Source organism: Pollicipes pollicipes, unplaced genomic scaffold (assembly GCF_011947565.3).
Source record: "Pollicipes pollicipes isolate AB1234 unplaced genomic scaffold, Ppol_2.1 Scaffold_7231;HRSCAF=8579_pilon_pilon_pilon, whole genome shotgun sequence".
NCBI classification, from domain to species: domain Eukaryota; kingdom Metazoa; phylum Arthropoda; class Thecostraca; order Pollicipedomorpha; family Pollicipedidae; genus Pollicipes; species Pollicipes pollicipes.
This window is the reverse complement of record NW_023597034.1, coordinates 39916302-39934130: the sequence shown is the minus strand read 5'-3', so window position 1 is coordinate 39934130 and position 17829 is coordinate 39916302. Positions and strand designations below refer to the sequence as shown.

At 62.9% G+C, this 17829-nt stretch overlaps 1 protein-coding gene across 1 annotated transcript in view; it reads left to right on the top strand.

The window, feature by feature from the left end:
- Positions 1-17829, top strand: part of LOC119109641 (protein slit) — a 68527-nt gene that overhangs the window by 28794 nt on the left and 21904 nt on the right. Inside the window, exons 3-7 of the mRNA XM_037233350.1 lie at positions 6231-6302; positions 9378-9449; positions 11187-11416; positions 13895-14036; positions 17454-17525. Coding sequence (XP_037089245.1) covers positions 6231-6302; positions 9378-9449; positions 11187-11416; positions 13895-14036; positions 17454-17525 — 588 coding nt within the window. The remainder of the gene's footprint in view (positions 1-6230; positions 6303-9377; positions 9450-11186; positions 11417-13894; positions 14037-17453; positions 17526-17829) is intronic.

Here is a 17829-nt window from a genome sequence, read left to right as displayed (position 1 = left end):
TTCTGAAAGGTTCATCCAGGCTACAAGTTGAGGAGAAACAACAGGCCGTGGATACAAGCAGCGAACCATACAGGGCTGGGGAGCCTTTATTGGATAGGAGTTATTTGATTTTGTAAACTCCTACACGGTCGGTAACTTCGGCCGAAAAGGAAAGCATGAGCCGTTCCGAAATTGCTTCTGAAAAATTCAAGAATATGTCGGAGTGGGGCCCACGGTCCTGTTTCAAAAGACGCATGAGAGCCAGCAAGGGATGCAATGACGCGGCTTCGGGCAGTGTTGACGGGATTTTTCGGCGATGCTTCTTGGTAGCCATGACCGTTGATAACCTGCCGGAGTTGACCGATGGGAGAAATCTGGCAAAAATCTGAGCTTGACGCTGAATTTGAATACGATGACAACGCCCATTTCACGGACATCAGCAATTAAGGTCATCCACCGGGCAGTCCTCTCTTCGGTCCGTCTTGTCTTCTGTTTCTTCTGTTTGTCTTCTGTCTCCAAGCGACTCCGCCAACCCGCCAAAACTGCCGTGTGACGCTTGCTATGCGGAGGGATGCTCACAGCGCGTCCCGTGCCGGGTTCTAGGTCACCACCTGGTCGGCAAGGCCTCACCCCTGTTTGACAGAGCGTTCCTCGGCGTGCCACACGCTCTCTGACACTTGACCTCGGGCCGCGATAACTCCACTCTCGCCTCTCGGCAGAGCACTGCTCACTCGGCCGTATCCTTTGGCACTTGAGCTCTGACCCAGCTGACGCGGCGCGACCCCTGCCCCGAGCTCACGTCACTGACCCGGTCTCCCAGAGCGCTGGATGCAGCCAGACCCAGGGGTCTCGCGTAGACGTCAGGCCCGTGCAGACCGTGGGTCTGATGGGACTCGTGGACCCAAGAGGAACTGAAGGTGGGCTTCAAGTCATTAGGCAGAGCCTGGAATTATCCCAGGACCCCATGTAAACGAAAACCTGAGCGGGAACTCGAGCCTGAGGTGGACCCCAGGGGGACCCTCGGCCCGCAGGCCTGTGGCGGCCGGATCGCTCCTCATGCGGCGTCACTGCCACAGATCGACATCCAGCGCTGTGGCGTTTGAATAAGCCTTTGTATCGCCGGTGCCTTACGCGGCTGGTAGGTCACGTGACAGTGGCGTGACGTGGGTGGTGTCACGCCACGCGGAACCCAGCCGAAATGGAAGCGCCGCCGCCGCGCCGCCTGCCTGTTTGAGACCAGGAGTCGGATGCAGGCGCTTCAGTGGTCCGGCCTTTACCCTCTGTCGCCGGAGAGGTCGGCGGGAAGCCCCACAGGCTATGTAATGTGACCCGACCTGCTAGGTGAAAACACCGTCTGCGGCTCCGATCGCCTCCGATGACGAGGACCGCGTGACCGCGTGGCGGCGGCGATGTGACGCTGTACCCGCCCGCCACCGGATCGGTCAGCCGTGGTCTTCCTTCTCACCTGACCCTGGCACTGGGGGCGGATACTTCCTCTGATGACCTCAGAACTCGGTAACAAAACTCGGCGCCCACGTCACACGTGACCCCAATCATGTCAGGGCCGGCTGGAGGCGAAGTGCGGGTCCAGGTGCTGCGTCGGAACGCCTGGACGGAGAGCGGTGTTGGCACCAATCCGTCCTGCGTAATGGTGCACGAATGGTTGTCAATACAAATTACTCATGATGACGGCAAAAGCCACGTTTCGCTGCCCTGACGCTCGATCGGAAACCTCGCCTGAGCTAGTGCGCCCCGGCCCTGCTGTGAGGAGCGGCTGCTGGCACCGCCCAGCTCTGTTCTGCCGGGCGGCGGTCCCCTCACGAGTCGTGCGGCCGGCGCTCGTGCCCGCGCGGCCGATATTGAGGTCGACACCTGCCGGCGCCGCCGCGTGCCGGCCGGCTGCAGCCGTGAGCGACGGGCCGGCGGCGGCGGCCGTCAGGCCGGCACGCTCTCGGCCGCGGTGGAGATGGCCCGGCCGTGTAGCGCGCCCTCGCGGAGGGGTCGGACGAGGCTCTGCCTGCGCCGGCTGCCACGGAGCTTGTCTGCCGAGCACGCGTCGCCGCAGGGCGCGCCGGTGGGCGGGCCGGCGAGGCACTGCTGGAAGATCTGAGGACGTTCACAGGCCTTTGATTGGCGGGAGAAATAGCCGCGGCAATCTGCGTGCGCTATCGTGCAAAGCGCTGCCAAAGACCTGCACCTGCAACTCCGGCGCTGGGAAGGCCGGCCGGCCTGTTGCAGCGTTGCCGACAGCCGCGCCGCCGACGCGCCGTCTTCGCCGCCGCCCACTGCTGATTAGCGGCGTGCCATGTATTGATTTAAACGATGAGCGGGCGGCCCGGGCCGTCAGCGGCGGCGACCCCCCGTACCGAGCCGGGCGGGGTCGCCACGCTCGGCCGGCGGCGGCCGCGGCCGGCCCGCTGACCGGCAATTAACATCGCGGCGGGCCGCGGCCCACGAGCCGCTTCGCGCACCGGAGAAACCGCCTGCCCACGGCCAGATGAACCGCCAGCGAGGAGGGAGCGTGCGGCGGATCGCTCGACGCCTGGCGGCGGCGGCGGCGGCGGCGGCGTGGTCGGGTCCGGCCGCGGCGGCTGCACCGCCGGCGCCGTAACTCGCCGGCAGCACGTGCCGCCTGCTGGCCGCGGGTCCGCCGGCTGAGGCACGCGGCGCTGGTGGTCCGCCGCCGACTGACCCCACCAGGGAGCCTGATACCGGCAGAGCCGCCCGCCCGCGGCCGCCGGCGCCGGTCTCGGCGCGGTGGCTCGGCCATGACAGCACACATGGAGCCCGCGCCGTCGGGGACTCCTGATCGGCCAGAGACCGGCGGGACTCTGAGGACGCAGGTCACGAAGTTTTGCGGCGGGGGTCATCTGCAGTTTCGTTGGGATGGGCTCGGACGGCGGGAGAGACACGACCGTCTGTCAGTTTGGACACTGATTGAAATGAAGTACATGACTCCACAGCCCACCCCGGCTCACATGACAGCAAACCCGTGCATATTTTCCGGACGCTCATTGTGTGGCCTGGCTGCAATATGGCCTCTTAGCTTAGCGGCGTATCGTTAGCTGTCCGATACGAGAAAATTATGCACTCGCTCCTCGCGGTATGACGGCGGGCGCCTCTCGTGTGCCTCTTTATTGGGCCACGCTTCGCTTCCTTATCTGAGGGCGGCGCTGCAGCCCGTTGCGCCAGAATGAGTGGAGCGAGCTGACACACCTCCAAGTTTCGCCCTGTTTTTCGTCGGTCTGCAGCCTTGATTAGAGGCACAACTGGGATTTGAACTAATTTGATTCAGTTCCTGGCGGGGTGGTGGTTCAGGAATGATCTCTAGTGCTGCGCAGTGTCGGTTTCAGCTTCATTCCCTCGGGGCATGCTCATTAAAAAGCGTTACGCGCCCGTATTCCTCTTCTTCAACAAATTATCCGGGCCCTCGCTGCCTTGTAATTAGCATAGACGCTGTAGATTTGACTGAATAGCAGCGAGATAAGGTGATCGCGGCTAATTGTTATGGTGGCTGGCTCGTGCAGGCATTTGGCTGTCTGTTCCCCTCGCCCGTCCGCCTGTCGAACGTGCCCCTCAGTCTGAGCTCGCTCGACAGCGTCCTACGCCCGCACGTACAGGGAGTCTTCCCCCGTCTCGTCTCGCGGCGTGGCCGCCCTCTGTGGCGCGCCCACAGCGCCGCCTCTCGTGCAGCCTTCACCCGCCGTCAGGCGGAGGACGCGTTCGGCCGCGCTCCCACCCACCTGTAGCAGGGGGCGGGGGGGGGGGGGGGCAATGCCCAGGCGGCCGGCCGAGTGGCTAATTACCCGTCACGGCGACCTTTTCGCCGGCGGCATTGTCGCCGCTGCAGCGGCACCGAACCGCGGCCGCTCACAGCAGGCCGGCGCCGTAAAAAGCCGGCGGCTGGACTGGCGAGCCGGCAGGCTCAGCGGCGGCGGGCAATTGTCCACTCGGCGGCGGCAGCGGCGCGGTCGGCGGCCAATCTGGGCCGGTGGCTGGCTCGGCGGGTCGCTAGTCCCCGGCTCGGCCGCGGCTCTGGCGGCCAGGCTTGACAAACGACCGTCTGGCGTGCCCCGACTCGATCAGTCGCCGCCGCCCGGCCCCCTGCATTGTGGGCCGCCCTGTTAAGCTGTTCGCACGGGCGGGGTGAGGCATGCAACCGGCCCGTCGCAGTGCGACTCCGCCGAGGTGGACGGCCTGGGTGCTGGAGCGGGCTCCCGGCCGGCGCCCCCAGCCGCAGAGGCTTCTAGTCTCGTGGTGGGGCAGCCACTCTGAAGGATCACGGATGGGACAGAGTCCAGAGGTACCCAGACGTTGATAGATAGAGGCTTTTTCATGCCACCGGTAGCAACAAAGCGACTTACTTGATGCCGAACTTTGCAAGGTCAGTGCACACCGGGCTATGACAATTCATCCGCTTGCGCAGTGTTCAATCACTTTCGGAAAATATATTTTCCCATAGAGGCTTATGTTTTCCGAAGACACAAATGTAAGGGGACAAACCATGAAATACTAAATGCATTTGTTACTTTTATGCGGGCACATTCCCATGTACTGGTCTTTTAACGGGAACGTCCTAACAAAGATGGAGGTCGAAAGAGAGAGAGAAAGAGAAAGAGAGAGAGAGAGAGAGAGAGGAGAGAGAGAGAAGAGAGAGAGAGAGAGAGCTAGAGAGAGAGAAAAGAGAGAGAGAGAGAGAGAGAGAGAGAAGAGAGGAGAGAGAGAGAGAGAGAGAGAGAGAGAGAGAGAGTCGAAGGTGTTCATCTTCCGACCATCATGAGATATTTGAGCGGAAGAAGTCAGCCACCTCTGCGAGCGATCGTTAATGTCACAACACATTGATGATTTACTAAGCTCCCCATGTCTCCAAGCTAATGAACGAGTTTGGTTGGGCGACAGCGGGAACAAACAAACAGACCAGAAGTGCGTGTCGCGTGCGTGTTTGTGTGCGCGCTGGCCCGACACCGCGCCGTGTTTGGTCTCGTGCCGCCAGATAGTGTGTGGGTACAACACCCGCCGACCGGACGTCACGCCGCTTGCGTGGAACGAGACTATTTCCGGCGGCAAACAGGTGGAACCCGATTACCCGCCGCGCCGGCCGGAGCACAGATACACGCTCGGAGCACGCGCTCGGAGCACGCGTTCGGAGCACGCGCTCGCGGCGCCCGGCCGGTCCACCGCTGACCGCTGCAGCAGGGCCACGACACGGCTCGCGGCCGCCCGCTCATAAATCGCCGCGCTTGTTTGGAATGAATAAAGTCGGAGAAATCAAGTCAGGCGATCGATCAGCGCTGGCCCGGTTGTAAATCAGCGGGCGTCCCAGCAGCGGCGGCGCCGCCAGCCTTTCACCGCCTGTTGCCGCCGGTGGACGCCGCGTGGAGACATGAATGGCGTGGTCTGGCAGGTGTTTGTCGACAGAGCGCCACTAACGCGCTCGGAAAACTTCCGTTTCCTGCTGGCGCGTTTTGTTGTGATCTGCCGCGCCGGCAGAGGAGAGTGGTGGGCGAGTGCACTCGGAGCGGTGCGAGCGCGTAGCTGCGTCGTTAACAGGCTGCCGATGGGGACGCGGTGAGGTTCGCCGGGCTGAACCGGAGGCTGGATCCCGGATTGTCACGTGACACAGCCCGCTGGGTTGTGACTGTCGTGTTCCCTGCTCACACCTCCCCGCGCGCAATTCAGTTCAATTCCGGTGTGCTCAATTCTGTTCGTTTCTGTGTGAATCATCCCACACGCTTGTATCAATTTGTAATTTTCTTCGCCTCACAAGTTGCACAAGTTAACCAAAGAGATATTCGAAAACGTACCAACGAAGCCATCGTAAGATTCATGAAGTTGGCCTGTATTAGTCAGCACGTTGTCAGGTTTTGAAATAGCCTCAGGCCGGCTCCGAGAGGCGTTCCTGACCTGTCGTCAGCGGGTGGCTCCAAGGCGAGCCCGCCCGGCATGCGGGGCACGTCCTGCTCCACCGCGGAAGGTCCGGTAGGTCGGCGGCTCTGCTGCCCCGGCTCCCGCTGACCCCGCATGGGGAACTGTTCGTAGCTGTCATCTGGGCTTAATGGCACACACACAGCTGCTGAGGCTTTACGGCGTCGCCTGCCCCTCACCCTAGCAGGAAGGGCGGGCACCGCGGGGAATCGAACTCCGTACTTCTGGTTTCTGGCGGACTGCCCGTCAGCAGTGTTCACAGTGTGGCTGGTGCCCCCCCCCCCCCCTCCCCCTCCTCTCTGACGCCCGGCCGTCCCCCGTTCCAGGGACCTGAGCGGCAACAAGCTGTCGGTGCTGGGACGACTCGCTTTCGGTCACCTGCACAGCCTGCGGACGTTGTGAGTGGGCGGCGCCGGCGGGCGCGGGGCGGACCCGGCTCTGCTAGATATGTGGTCTGATGGGCAGCCGACCCGGCCGGCTGAGCCATCGCCGGCCGATGGCGGCCGTGTATCGCATCGCTCACCCATCGGTGCGCCCGCCAATCTGCTATCAATCGGTCCGTCGCGCTCAGACGGCAGCCGCTCCAACTGTAAACAGCGCGGAGAGACTGAATATTGCATGAGAGCGGGCCCATGGAACCGAGCCTGTCGCCGGATCTGGGTGTAGGCTCAAGCTGTCGTAAAGGTTCTGTTTTGGCAACATCGGAATAAGTGGGCCCTTCGTATGCTGCCATCTTCCATCTGCATTGCATTGTCTCGACAGCACCACGAAAAATGACGCCCATAGACGATACTCCGTCCGCATACCGGCTGTTGCACAAACCATAAGAATGCCGTGATGGCTATCTGCCTGAATGCAGCACGATCAATCAAGTGCCATTTTAAATGGAGACATGACGTGAACCCGCTGCTTCGAAATCTTGGAATCGAATATGCTTTATCGCATTACACGTGTTATGTTTAATATTCTTAACACGGGTTTTATCGCGTCATTTCCCACCTCTCTATCGCATCGTTTGCAAACAGCTACCCGCAATCCGGGCGAAGCATCGCGTGTTACGTTACGGTAATGCAGTAATCGGCTTCCAAATCGCTTTTCAATTCTACACTGCATCTCTTCACCTCACCTTACGAAGGCGCATGGGGTGTAAAGGTGTCACGTTATCATCTGCATAAAAGCTCTATCACTCCCGCTCCCTCCCCCGCACCAGCACTTGCCTCTGCCAGCGGCGAACCTGCCCCCCCCCCCCCCTGCGCCGCATAGGCGTGCGGTCCTCATCCCCACCGTCATCCCCCCAATAAACATCACGTGCATCCTTGGGGCGGGCGTCTCCTCGGGCGTCCCGCCGGGCCGGCCGGCCGCCGCCCGTCTCCTGGTCATTTGGAGCCGTGCAAATATTTAATCAGCCAGTGGCCGCTATGAAACTATGCCCTAACAAGGTGGTGGCTGACGCTGACGGCCCGGCGGCCCGGGTAATGAGCCGGGCCGGGCCCCGCGGGCCGGGGCACCTGTAATATACTGTGGGTGCGCGGCCGCCGGGCTGGCCGCGTTTACCGGCTCGTTAGACGCGTCAGGGGCAGTCGCGGCGTCCGGGCGGCGGGCCCGAGAGCGCTCAGCGTCGGGCCGTGGCGTCCGAGAGATGGGCTCGAGAGGGCGCCACGTGAGGATGCCACTTGAGCAGTATGCCTGAAAGGGCTCGGCATCGGGCCGTAGCGTCCGAGAGATGGGTTCGAGAGGGCGCCGCGTGAGGATGCCACTTGCGCAGCGTGCCCGAGAGGGCTCGGCGCCGGGCCGTGGCGTCCGAGAGACGGGCTCGAGAGGGCGCCGCGTGAGGATGTCACTTGCGCAGCGTGCCCGAGAGGGCTCGGCGTCGGGCCGTGGCGTCCGAGAGACGGGCTCGGGAGGGCGCGGCGTGAGAATGCCACCCGGACGGCGAGCCCGAGAGGGCGCCGCGTCAGGCAGGCGGTGCCAGTGACGGGGAGAGACGGGGTGCCGGCCAGGGGAGCCAGGAGGTGGAGGTGCGGTCCTGATCCTCAGCCTCAGCTTGATATAAGATCCGCACCAGAACAGCTTCAAATGTAGCGGTTCCCCAACCAGGGGTTAAGTGAGAGCCGACCTGACCAACGGACGTGTGAAGTCTGGAGGCGGCTGACGAGTCTGTCAGTCTGCCTGTCAGTCTGGCAGTCTGTTAGTCCAGAGCGAGACAGGATCGCCCAGCTGCACAGGCCTCAGGTGGAGCTGCGTCTGCAGCAAACGCCGCAGGCCGGCAGGTGGCGTCCGCCGCCGCCGCCGCCGCCGCCGCCCGACCAGCCACCGGCGGGCTATGTGAGCGGCCAGTGTCGACCTGTTTGGATTCGGCGTCCGTGACGTCTGTAAACGGCTGATCAAAGCGGCGTTGTCTGAGTCCGAAATACCGTCGGCGCCGCGCCGCCCGGCCGCACATGCCTGGCTGCCAGTCAGAGGCTAACCGGCCGTGCCCGCCGGCAGCACAGACGTGCCGCTCCCGAGAACATGGCTGCTGGGCGGCTCCGGCGCCGGGCCGGCCGCCTGTGATTCCCAATGGGACTCGGCGCCTGTGATTCCTGTGGGACTCCCGGCCGGCTCGCCCGCCACCGCTGGCGGTGACCCGTGTGGCAGCTATTCCGTGTCTTCGTGACAAGTTCGACTGGTTGTTTCAAGGCACAGCTTTTGCAGAAGGCCACGTCACCTATGACTGGACGTTCTTCTCGCGGGTTTTATCGCCACCCTGTCCGCCGGGCGACAGAGACTCGCCCCTTTTCGTTGGCGTTCTTGCCGGCGCGGAGAAGCGATGGCGCGGTGGCGACATTAACTGCGCGGCGCTGTGCCGCCATGTCGGCGTGTTTTACCGGCCGCTCCCTGGCCTGGCCTGGAGCCGGAGCGCTTTTTGCCGGGCTGGGCGGCCGCCCGGCGCCGTGTCGGCGTTCAGGCTGCAATCCATTGCGGCGCGTCCAGCTCGCTCCCCGTCCGTCTCATTATCATTCACAGTATGCAGATGCGCCGCGGCCGCGGTCCGGTTTTTCGTTTAGCCGACGACGGAGGGAAGGCCGGCGGCGCGCGCGCGGGCGCGCATAAACAGACCGGCCCCCGCCGCCGGCCGCGGCGCTGCTCTCATTGCTGATCACCGGCTCGGCGGCAGATTCGCGCTGCTATAAAAATAGTTCCGTTCTTTCCCGCTGTTGATCCACAGAACCTCATCTCTGCCTCCGGATCTCTCTCCACCTCTGCGCCTCTCTCTCTCTCTCTCTCTCTCTCTCTCTCTCTCTCTCTCTCTCTCTCTCTCTCTCTCTCTCTCTCTCTCTCTCTCTCTCTCTCTCTCTCTCTTTCTCTCTCTCTTCCTTGTTCGCCGTCACTCCATAAAACGCTTCTTCCATGTCGCATCTCTTTACTTATGCACGATGTTTATGCATTAGCTCTCACAACGAAACAGCCTCACATGCATCTTTGTTCGACAGACACCTCGACCGCAATGAGATCAGCTGTCTGGACCAGCAGAGCTTCCACGGGCTGCAGTACCTGGAGACGCTGTGAGTACCGCCCGCGCTGCCTGGCTGCCTCTCCCCGGCGTCTCGCCGTGTCCGTCTCGCGCCTCCGCGGTTATCCGGCGGTGGCTGAGCGGGGCTCCTGCCGTGTCCGTGACAGCGACTCGTCGCCGCCGGTGCCGGAGCCGCTGTCGCGGTCGGCGGTGGGGCAGGCAGCGCTGTATCTCGTCGCCGAGTACATGTTTTCTCTCGTGGGCGGGTCGTCCGTCTAGCTTATCTCGTCTGTGGCCTGTTAACAGGCTTACGTCTGTTGTCCGTGCCTGTCGCCATGTGCTGTCAGTTTGTCGTGAAAACGCCCGCCTTGTCGCTCCATTTACGTTTGCCCGATTCTCCACGTTTGTCGCACGGACAGCACTAATCAGACATCACCAGCGGTGGTGGCATGCCAAGTTTGGTATAATTGTCGTCGTGGCCCAACTGTTCACCAAACCACTACTGGACCATAGCGTGCATAATATGGAATAATGCAACATGATTTATGCATCATGACCTCTCCATCCCCCCTCGCCGCGGTCATCTCATCGCCTGGTCCTTCTTCATCGCAATCCGATAGTCCTCGCCGTCCTGTGCAATCACGTCTGCGGCCATCTCCCACGTCGCCAATCCCTGGAGGGGCCGCCTGGGCGCCTCCGCGACCGGCAGATGGCCGCCGCGCCGCCGCCGTCCAGCCCTGTTTGTCGCCCCGTCAGCGCGATGAAGCTGTTGGCCCAGCGGCCGTCAGCGGCGGCGGCGGCGCTCTGATCGGCCCGACCGCCAGCGGCGCCTGCAGCCGCGCCACCGCGCCAATCGCGGCGCGTCGGCGCGCTTTGCGCAAGCGACGCGCCGCCAATTAGCCTTTGTCAGCTGGCGGCGGCGGCGGCGGTGGCGGCGCGCGAGACGCGGCGCTTTACGAGCGGCTCGCTGACAGAGCGTCACCGGCCGGAGCTATGACGGGGCCGGCTCCGCGGGAGCCGAGGGCCGCTGCCACCACCGCGGCACATTCCAACCCCGCCGACCGCTCTCGCGGCCAGCCGGGCCGCGCCGGAGACGTCACAGCAAAACACACGGGTCGCCTGACGCGGCGCGCGGCGCGCCATGATTCACTGCCGGCGGCCGTCCACTGCGGCCGGCCGGCACTTTAGATCACATCTAATCGCGCCGGCATCGCATTACTCCTGTTTGTCTTAGTGCGCGCGTTACCGTGGCGGACACTTCCGCCGGCGGGCGGGCCGCGGCGGCCGGAGCGCGCGCGTGGCCGGCCAGGAAGCGTGGCCGCTTGACCCGCGCCCGACCCGGGCGGCGGGCGGCGGACTCCCCGCGGCCGCGCCGCCGCCGCCGCTGTCGTGCCGGCCGCCGGTGCCGTCCCGGCGAAAAACTGGCGCGAGCTGTCGCCAGCTGTCGCGGCACCGGCCCGTTATCGGCCGATAGGCGCTCTGTCAGCTCGTCGATGTCAGCGGGCGCGGCAGGGCGTGCATGGAACCCGCCCCGCGCAGCGAGCCGCGCAGCCGGCGGACGCCGCCGGCCCGCGCACGGCGGCCCGTGCCGCACAGCGCTCGCGCACCGCGGCGGCGCCGCGGCGATGGCCGACTGAAGCAGATGTGCAAATGGAGCGCCGCACCCGGCCGGACGCGCACCGTAATCTGGTCTGTCGGCGCAGCGTAAGCTCCCTTGCAGGTTTACGCTTTTTGCCCACTTTGCAAGGTCTCCAATAGACGCACATAACCAGTCTGCGTGTGTTTGCAGGACGCTGAACGGCAACCTGCTGACGTCACTGCCGGACGGCGTGTTTGAGGCGCTGCGGAACCTGCTGTCGGTGGAGCTGGCTGACAACCGGCTCATCTGCGACTGTCATCTCACGTGGCTGGGCCGCTGGTACCGCAGCAAGGGCCAGGGCCACGCCGTCTGCAGTTCGCCGCTGCGCCTCAAGGACCGCCGGCTCTCGGATGTGCGTGACGCCGAGTTCAAGTGTTCCGGTGAGTCCAGGCGACGGAGTCTGGGCCCGCTGGGACCGCTGGGACCGCTGGGACCGCTGGGGCCCGATCCGGCGGGCCCCGCGCGCCGTGCTCCTCATCTGACGCGGGAGCCGATCCAGCTGAGAGCCGCAGCGGCGCCGAGCCTCGGGCAAGGAGGCTTACTCCGGTCCGCTGGGCCCGTCTCGGTCTGATCGGTCGTGGGAGCGGTGCCGCCGGCCGGCCCGGCCCGGCCCTCATTCGCGCCGCTCGGCTCACGGAACGCCGCGTCAGCCGACGGCGAACACGGCAGCGGCGCTGCTGCAGCAGAGATCTCTCCACAGCCGCCGCCTGTTGAGATCGCGTGCGCGGCTCGCGCAGACCACCTAGGTGGCGTGAAGACAATGCGGCCCGCCTCTTGTCTTCCGGGCTGTTTTCGTCCGGATGAACAGATAGACGTCCCAGATGCTGTGTCGCACGGCCACGCTTCCATCCTCCAAACGACAAACATCGTCCCGGCTGTAAAACTCGCGGGATCCTTGGCAGTGTCTCGCGACGCACCACAGCTCTCCTCCCCGCTCTCTCCTCTTTCCCTCTCCTCCCCTCGCTCTGGTGGCGGGCGAGCGTGCTACGTCCGCGCCGGCGCCGGCGCCGGCCGCCGCTGACCCGGCCGCTCGGACACGCGGTGGGCGGTGACCTCTCCCCGCGGCCGTGTGACGTCAGAGGCTGGTCCTACCTGCAGCCGCTGAGGCCGTCCGAACTCACCCATTGTGCAGCGTCTTTCAGAGAGCGCCCGTTTACTGCAGATGGTCATGTACACCGTAATGAGGAACACGCAATAATCCTCTATTATCGCCTGGCATTATGCTAATTCAGTTTGCTCATCATCGGCACGTGAGCTCGTGCTCAAAATTGCACCCCACTTTCAGGAGAGGGCCTCGTAAATAGTGCACTAGAAAGGCGGAATCGGCTTCGAAATGCATGCCCGGTTCCTGGTGAATACGGCTCTCGCAGCGATTAAGCCGGGTGTTTTGTTCACTTCCGTCGGTTCATATCGAAAATTTGTTGAAGCTGCTGGGAGCTGGGAGTTCATGCAACGTTGTCGCATTCATGTGTGCTGACTAACGAGAATCACTGTTTTTGTTGCCAGCGTGTTCTTAGCGCACACGCTAGATGACGGATTTTCAAGCTTGGGTGGCTTAGACGGCTGTCAACTGATCGTTTAAATCCGGTCACGTTCTGATTGAGCACATATCAACCGTAAAAATGCTGGTAATGCTGGCAGGCCCTCGAGCCGTGCATCATTTTTCACAGGCGGCGATGCGGTCGGTCGCGCATCGTAAGCTGATTGAATCGGTGTCCTGTCGCTCAAATGAATTACCCAAGCAAGACCTTAGCCATTTTTGGACAATGTATAAATCCCAATGACAAGGGTTATAAATGGTTCATGAGTGTGTTTTAGGTTTTTATGAGGTACAGGATTTTTTTATCGCTGACGGCTATCACTAGCCTGGGCTTCGTGACGAGGTTCTCAACAGATACGAGGGCGGACGCGGCTGTACAGATGGGGTGTGCGCAGGGTATTCCCACCTTCAGACACTACTGCTTTTCCAGAGCGCAGCGCACGCCCGCTGATAGAAACAAAAGATCGTCTAGCCTAGTCTACAGTCATTGGAGGGGCCCGAAACGTACACAACAGTTTCTGGAATCTCATCGCGGATTTCATGTTCTTGGACACCGATGTTTGGTGTGAGCTGGGACGGAGTGTTCTGCTCCTGCTGACAGTAGGCACGATCTGGTTTTGATTTACAGCGCAGCATGTTTTGCCTGGATTGCGGGCGTCTGTGTGCGTTCATGTACATTGTAGGTAAAACTTATCACGCAAGATCAAAGTCGCGGTGTTGCATCGGGTGCTAGTCAATGTCCTCAGCACTTTGCTGCTCTTTATCTTACTGTACCTGCGGGAGGTTGTAATAGCCCAGCTGCACATAGATCTTGGTAACGTGAACATAAACGAACGTAACGCTCCTTTCATTCTGGTCACACTACGCTGTGGAGAGGCGCAGCTGGGATTTTTGTATGGCAGGGGCCCAGAGTTCAGCGATTGTGCATCACGACGATTTTCAACTGTCTTTCGGGAGTCCTTAATGATGAGAAAGGAAAACCCTGGCTGCGCACAGGACGCTCTCTGCTTTGTTATGCTCCGTCCATCAGTCGACTGTAAGGCTCCGTGCTGCCCGTCTGCCGACTGTAAGGTCCCGTTCTGTTCGTCAGCCGACTGTAAGGTCCCGTCCTGTCCGTCTGCGGACTGTAAGGTGCCGTCCTGTCCGCCAGCCGACTGTAAGGCGCCGTTCTGTTCGTCAGTCGACTGTAAGGTTCCGCACAGTCCGCCAGCCGACTGTAAGGTGCCGTCCTGTCCGCCAGCCGACTGTAAGGTGCCGTCCTGTCCGCCAGCCTTTAAGGTGCCGTCCTCCGACTGTAAGGTGCCGTCCTGTCCGCCAGGTCTGGAGCACACGCCCGGCGGCCGCTGTTCGTCCCGGTCGCGGTGTCCGCCGCTCTGCAAGTGCTCCGACCGCGTGGTCGACTGCCGGGACCGCGGCCTGGGCGCCGTGCCCGAGGCGCTGCCGCTCGGCACCGAGGAGCTGTGAGTCGGCCGCAGGCGCGCCTGGCAGCGTCTGCGCTGCACCACATGTGCTGTCCTGTTGTATACATGTGTATCCTGGTTGGTCACGTCCTCGTGTGTGTTTTGCTGTCTTACCTTGTCCATCTTCCCCGTTTATTCACCAGTGGTTTTCTTCCCGGTACAACGGGTAACGGAGTCGTGCCCCGCTGTCTTCCCGACATATGTCGCGGTAGTGGTTCTCACGTTTGTACCTGACAACACCCTCGTCCTCAGTCTGCACCAACTCGGATGGCACGGACTGAGCCCCGCGCCGTGACCATCCTGTCACCGCACGTCCCCGCCCGCGGGCTCCGTTCTGCTCCCCGCGACGTCCGCGCCCGTGTCCGCTCTCGCCCCTCCTCTCGGGTGGCGGCACGGCAGGCCGGCGCGTGTGCGGTCTGGGCGACCCGTCTTGCGACGGTGACCGGGTGTGCTCGACGCGGAGCGCGCCGCGGCCCGTGGGAGTCGCGGCCCGACGCCGGCGGAGGAACGCGCGGTGAAATCAAACCGTGGACACGTCGGGATATATCGTGACGGCGGCGGCCGGGGTGTCGGGAGCCGCTGGCAGGCTGACAGCGGCGTGAAATATCGCCGAGCAACCGGCGATGAGGAGGCAAATATTCCGCCTGTCGCCTGTCAAGAGCTGGACCGTTGGCTCTAGGCCTGACCCGTCGCTGGTCTCGGCCAATGCAGGGGCGCCGTGTAACGCTCCGTCGATCGCTGATGCATCGGTGATCTCGTTATCCCAGGCAGCCTTGAATTCGGGACGGCGGTGCATAATTCACGACCACCTGACTAGCCGGATCCCAGGAATCCAATCTGATCAAGAGCCGTATCATTGACGGCCACGATCTGCCGGCGCGCGGCGACAGACAGACGTGCGGGCTTGAACAAATGAAGGCCCCTCGGATGGCGCCGGCCCACTCTCAGGGTTAGATTCCCATGCATGCATAATGCATTGCTGCCTGACGGAGGCGCCCGCCGCGTCCGATCGCTTACGTCGCGATCCGTACGGGCATCCAGCGGAGGTGACGGCGTGGCCCACGGCTCCGGCGCGCCGCAGAGGATGTCACGCCCGGTCAAGCCCGGCTGGAATTACACGTTACGTGCAAACGCACGTGGGCTGGCGTTGGGCGGGACCGTTAGGTGCTGGGTCGGGCTGGTCGTTGCTGGGCGTTTGACTAGCGAGAGCGTCAGAGCGCGTGGTTCTTTGAAGGGAGTGGTCCAAATTTGTGTGGGGTTTTGAGCTGAAATAGTAATCTTGAAGATCATTCGGCGTAGTTTACAGCCCTGCCCTTCCCAAGACCTAAATTTTATGGAGACTATTTCAATGTCACCCAGACATACATGACGACATTATAACGTCATTCAAATACTGTCATTTCATTAGCCGTGCAGCGATCACGGTCAATAAAAATTCAGCTGTCGAGTCGCTCATATTTGGCGTTCGTGAGCACGATTTCCAGATATAACAGCCGTCAATTGGCTCTCAATCAATGTTAAGCCAGGTACGATGACGTAATCAGACAATGGCCGATGGAGGAGCAAAGCCGCTAAATAAATAAATTGTGTTTTCTTAAGCAATCTTTTCCACATAAAGGTATACCAATAGTTATAAGTGAGCTTTTTCATCGCATCTGATGCCTGTTTCAATATTTTCAAATATGAAACATTCCTTTTAACCTGAGGCCCCGCCGCAGTCGCGCCTCTAGTCCGCAGAGGGCTGCAAAGGCTGCTTTTTATTTACAGCCACGTACCTGTTGCAGCTCCTTGTAATACGTGATGTACAGTAATGATATATACTTACTTTTTTGTCTAGGCGCGATATCATCACATACCACGCCGTATAGCGCTTTTATCGGGTGTGGATGAGCCCCACACCGCTACATACCGCCCCACGCTGCGCTTTTGTGACATAAACCGGACGTTAAGTACATATCATTGACTGCAATTTTCCCCTGCAAATTCCAGCACCACCACGAACCACAAGCGCGTCCCGGTTTCGGCGGCTGTCAGTCGTGTCGATCGTCACGCGTACCAGAGATGGCGTCACCGCCCTCCCGTCCGCGGAAGACAGACGTGACCCGCTCCCCTCGGCTCTCACCGGCGGCGGCCGCGGCTGGACCGGCGCGATCTGGGCCACGCGTTAGCCACGCTCTGGCTGCAGCTAATTTATGCCCGATACGCGACCGATACGTCGCACCTCGTCAGGTGACGCGTGAGAGGGCCGGGCCTTGCGTTGCCGAGACGCGCACCGAACGCTGGCCGCCGACCGCCGAGCTGCGCCGGCGGCCTCGCTGGCAGCCTCGCAAGCATCCTCGCTAACGCGTGCGGCTGGGAAGGGACCGTTCTCTGCCACCGTTAATACTGCACGCGAAAATCCCAAAACAAAAAGATGTTTATTGCAGTTTTTGTCGTGTGATATTACTTGGCTGAAGCACGTGTAGAGGTGTTCGCTTTTTTCCTCTCAATTTGTCTTAGGATTGTAAGTGTTTGGCGGGCGTGTCTAGCTCTAGCCGCGGCCTTCTGAAGCCGCTGGTATCGCCCACGCGTCTGCCGTCCGCCCACCGTCCGGGCTGGCTGGCCGCCCGTCGGTGCCGGGCAGGCCGACTGCGCTCGCTCCTCCGCGGCGAGGCACGGTCGGTCTCCGTCGGCGGGCCCACCATCCGCCGGCCGATCAGCTGCCGCGTCATCGCGCGCCGGATTCCAGCGGAACGCCGGATATGATCTATTGCGAGCGGACGCGGGCGGCGCTGCAGCGGCGGCCTCTGAACGCCGGCCGGCGCCGCCGCGCCGCCGCGCCGCTGCGTCGCGCCACGGGCGCGTGCGTGGTCAGCGCTGCACCGCACCCTCTGTCGCTCTAGCCGCACGAGGTGATCGGCCGGTGGGCAGAGCGCCGCGGCGGGCAGAGCGGCCGCCCAGCGGGCAGAGCGAGTCTGCAGCCCGTTGCGCTGCGGCCGTCTCAGCTGCGTCGCGATCGTCTGTCGTCGCCGCTGACGCTCTGTTGACCCCACATGTCGGCGGCCCGTTTTCGAATAATCAGAGGGACGGGTGGCGGCCGTGGGAGCCGCCGCACGTCCCGGCGGTGGCGGGGGCCGACGCCCGCGAGCACCGCTCCGTCGGGGCACGTTCCCTGTGGAGCGGCGCGGTCGAACGGCGCCGCGCCGCTGCAACACGCGCGCTACAATCGCCGCCCGCGCTATGAATAGGCGGCGGCGCGGCAGTGTGGTTGCGCCGGCGCCGAGCGGCGGCGGCGGCGGCGGCGGTGGCGGCGGCGGGGGGGGGGGGGGGGGGCGTGACGACCGGCCGCCACTGCCGACAGCCAATCAGGGGGCCGACGACTGACGGCCGTCACTCGGCGGCGATTGGGACTAATCGTGGCTGTCTGTCGCCTCGCAGGAGATTGGAGCAGAACAAGATCACAGAGATCCCGGCGGCCGCCTTCAAGCACTACCGGAACCTGAATAAAATGTGAGTGTCGGCCCCTTTATGCACGCCAGGCTTCGCCGTCACGCAACAGGGGGCGTCGTGGCCGCCAGCCGTCGGCGGTGACCCGTTGTCGGGGAGTTCGGGCGGCTGACTGGGTGATGGTATCAGGCGGTTAGTCTCGCGCCGCCCGCCGGCCGCAGAGCGCTGGTCACGGCGTCCGCGCGGCCCTTCAGGCACGTGCGGGCGGCGCACACACCCCGGTGGGGCCGCGCGCCGGCCGCCGCCGGCAGCACCCACTCCGGGGCGCCCGGTCGGCCTGCGAGGCCGCGGCGGCGGGGCGGCCGCC